Consider the following 1875-nt stretch of genomic DNA (forward strand, 5'->3'; position numbering starts at 1 on the left):
GGGTGCTCCATCCATCCCCCCTGGGTGCTGCCTCCATGTGGGGATGGGTGAAGAGCAGTGATGGGGTTTTGGTGGGGTCCCCATGGGTGCTGCATCCATGTGAGAATGAGTGAAGAGCAGCGATGGGGTTTTGGGGTCTCCATGAATGCTCCATCCACCCCCTTGGGTGCTGCATCCACGTGGGGATGGGTGAGGAGCAGTGATGGGGTTTTGGGGTCTCCATGGATGCTCCATTCACCCCCTTGGGTGCTGCATCCATGTGGGGATGGGTGAGGAGCAATGATGGGGTTTTTGGGGGTCCCCATGGGTGCTCCATCCACCCCCCCAGGTGCTGCATTTGCGTGGGGATGAGTGAAGAGCACCAATGGGGTTTTGGGGTCCCTCTGGGTGCTCCATCCAACCCCTTGGGTGCTGCATCTGTGTGGGGATGAGTGAGGCGCAATGATGGGGTTTTTGGGGGGTCCCCATGGGTGCTCCATCCACCCCCCCTGGGTGCTGCATCTGTGTGGGGATGAGTGAGGCGCAATGATGGGGTTTTTGGGGGGTCCCCATGGGTGCTCCATCCATCCCCTGAGTGCTGCATCTGCATGGGGATGGGTGAGGAGCAACAGTGGGGTTTTGGGGTCCCCATGGGTGCTGCATCCATGTGAGAATGAGTGAAGAGCAGCGATGGGGTTTTGGGGTCTCCATGAATGCTCCATCCACCCCCTTGGGTGCTGCATCCACGTGGGGATGGGTGAGGAGCAGTGATGGGGTTTTGGGGTCTCCATGGATGCTCCATTCACCCCCTTGGGTGCTGCATCCATGTGGGGATGGGTGAGGAGCAATGATGGGGTTTTTGGGGGTCCCCATGGGTGCTCCATCCACCCCCCCAGGTGCTGCATTTGCGTGGGGATGAGTGAAGAGCACCAATGGGGTTTTGGGGTCCCTCTGGGTGCTCCATCCAACCCCTTGGGTGCTGCATCTGTGTGGGGATGGGTGAGGAGCAGCGATGAGGTTTTGGAGGTTCCCCATGGGTGCTCCATCCATCCCTCTGGGTGCTGCATCTGTGTGGGGATGGGTGAGGAGCAATGATGGGGTTTTGGGTGTTCCCCATGGGTGCTCCATCCACCCCCTGGGTGCTACATCCACATGGGGATGGGTGAGGAGCAACGGTGGGGTTTTGGGGTCCCCTTGGGTGCTCCATCCACCCCCTTGGGTGCTGCATCTGCATGGGGATGGGTGAAGAGCAGTGATGGGGTTTTTGGGAGGTCCCCATGGGTGCTGCATCCATGTGGGAATGAGTGAAGAGCAGCAATGAGGTTTTGGGGGGGCCCCATGGGTGCTCCATCCATCCCCCTGGGTGCTGCATCCACATGGGGACGGGTGAGGAGCAACGGTGGGGTTTTGGGAGGTCCCCATGGGTGCTTCATCCATGTGGGAATGAGTGAGGAGCAACAGTGGGGTTTTGGGGGGTCCCCATGGGTGCTCCAGCCATCCCCCCGGGCGCTGCATCTGTGTGGGGATGGGTGAGGAGCAACAAAGGGGTTTTGGGGGCTCCCCATGGATGCTCCATCCATCCCCCTTGGGTGCTCCATCCATCCCCCCTGGGTGTTACATCCGTGTGGGGATGGGTGAGGAGCAACAAAGGGGTTTTGGGGGATCCCCATGGGTGCTCCTTCCACCCGCCGGGTGCTGCATTCACGTGGGGACGGGTGAGGAGCAACGGTGGGGTTTTGGGAGTGCTCCATCCATCCCCCTTGAGTGCTGCATCCGTGTGGGGATGGGTGAGGAGCAACAAAGGGGTTTTGGGGGGTCCCCATGTGTGCTACATCCACCCCCTTGGGTGCTGCATCTGCATGGAGACGGGTGAGGAGCAACGATGGGGCTTTGGGG

General features: G+C 60.6%; 1 protein-coding gene across 1 annotated transcript in view; it reads left to right on the forward strand.

Annotated features, from left to right (window-relative positions):
* Positions 1-355, forward strand: part of LOC106896802 (long-chain fatty acid transport protein 3-like) — a 2265-nt gene extending 1910 nt beyond the window's left edge. Inside the window, exon 4 of the mRNA XM_014957047.1 lies at positions 329-355. Coding sequence (XP_014812533.1) covers positions 329-355 — 27 coding nt within the window. The remainder of the gene's footprint in view (positions 1-328) is intronic.
* The last annotated feature ends 1520 nt before the right edge of the window (positions 356-1875 follow it).

The sequence above is a fragment of the Calidris pugnax genome, unplaced genomic scaffold, assembly GCF_001431845.1.
Source record: "Calidris pugnax isolate Ruff unplaced genomic scaffold, ASM143184v1 scaffold359, whole genome shotgun sequence".
In the NCBI taxonomy this organism is placed as follows: Eukaryota; Metazoa; Chordata; class Aves; order Charadriiformes; family Scolopacidae; genus Calidris; species Calidris pugnax.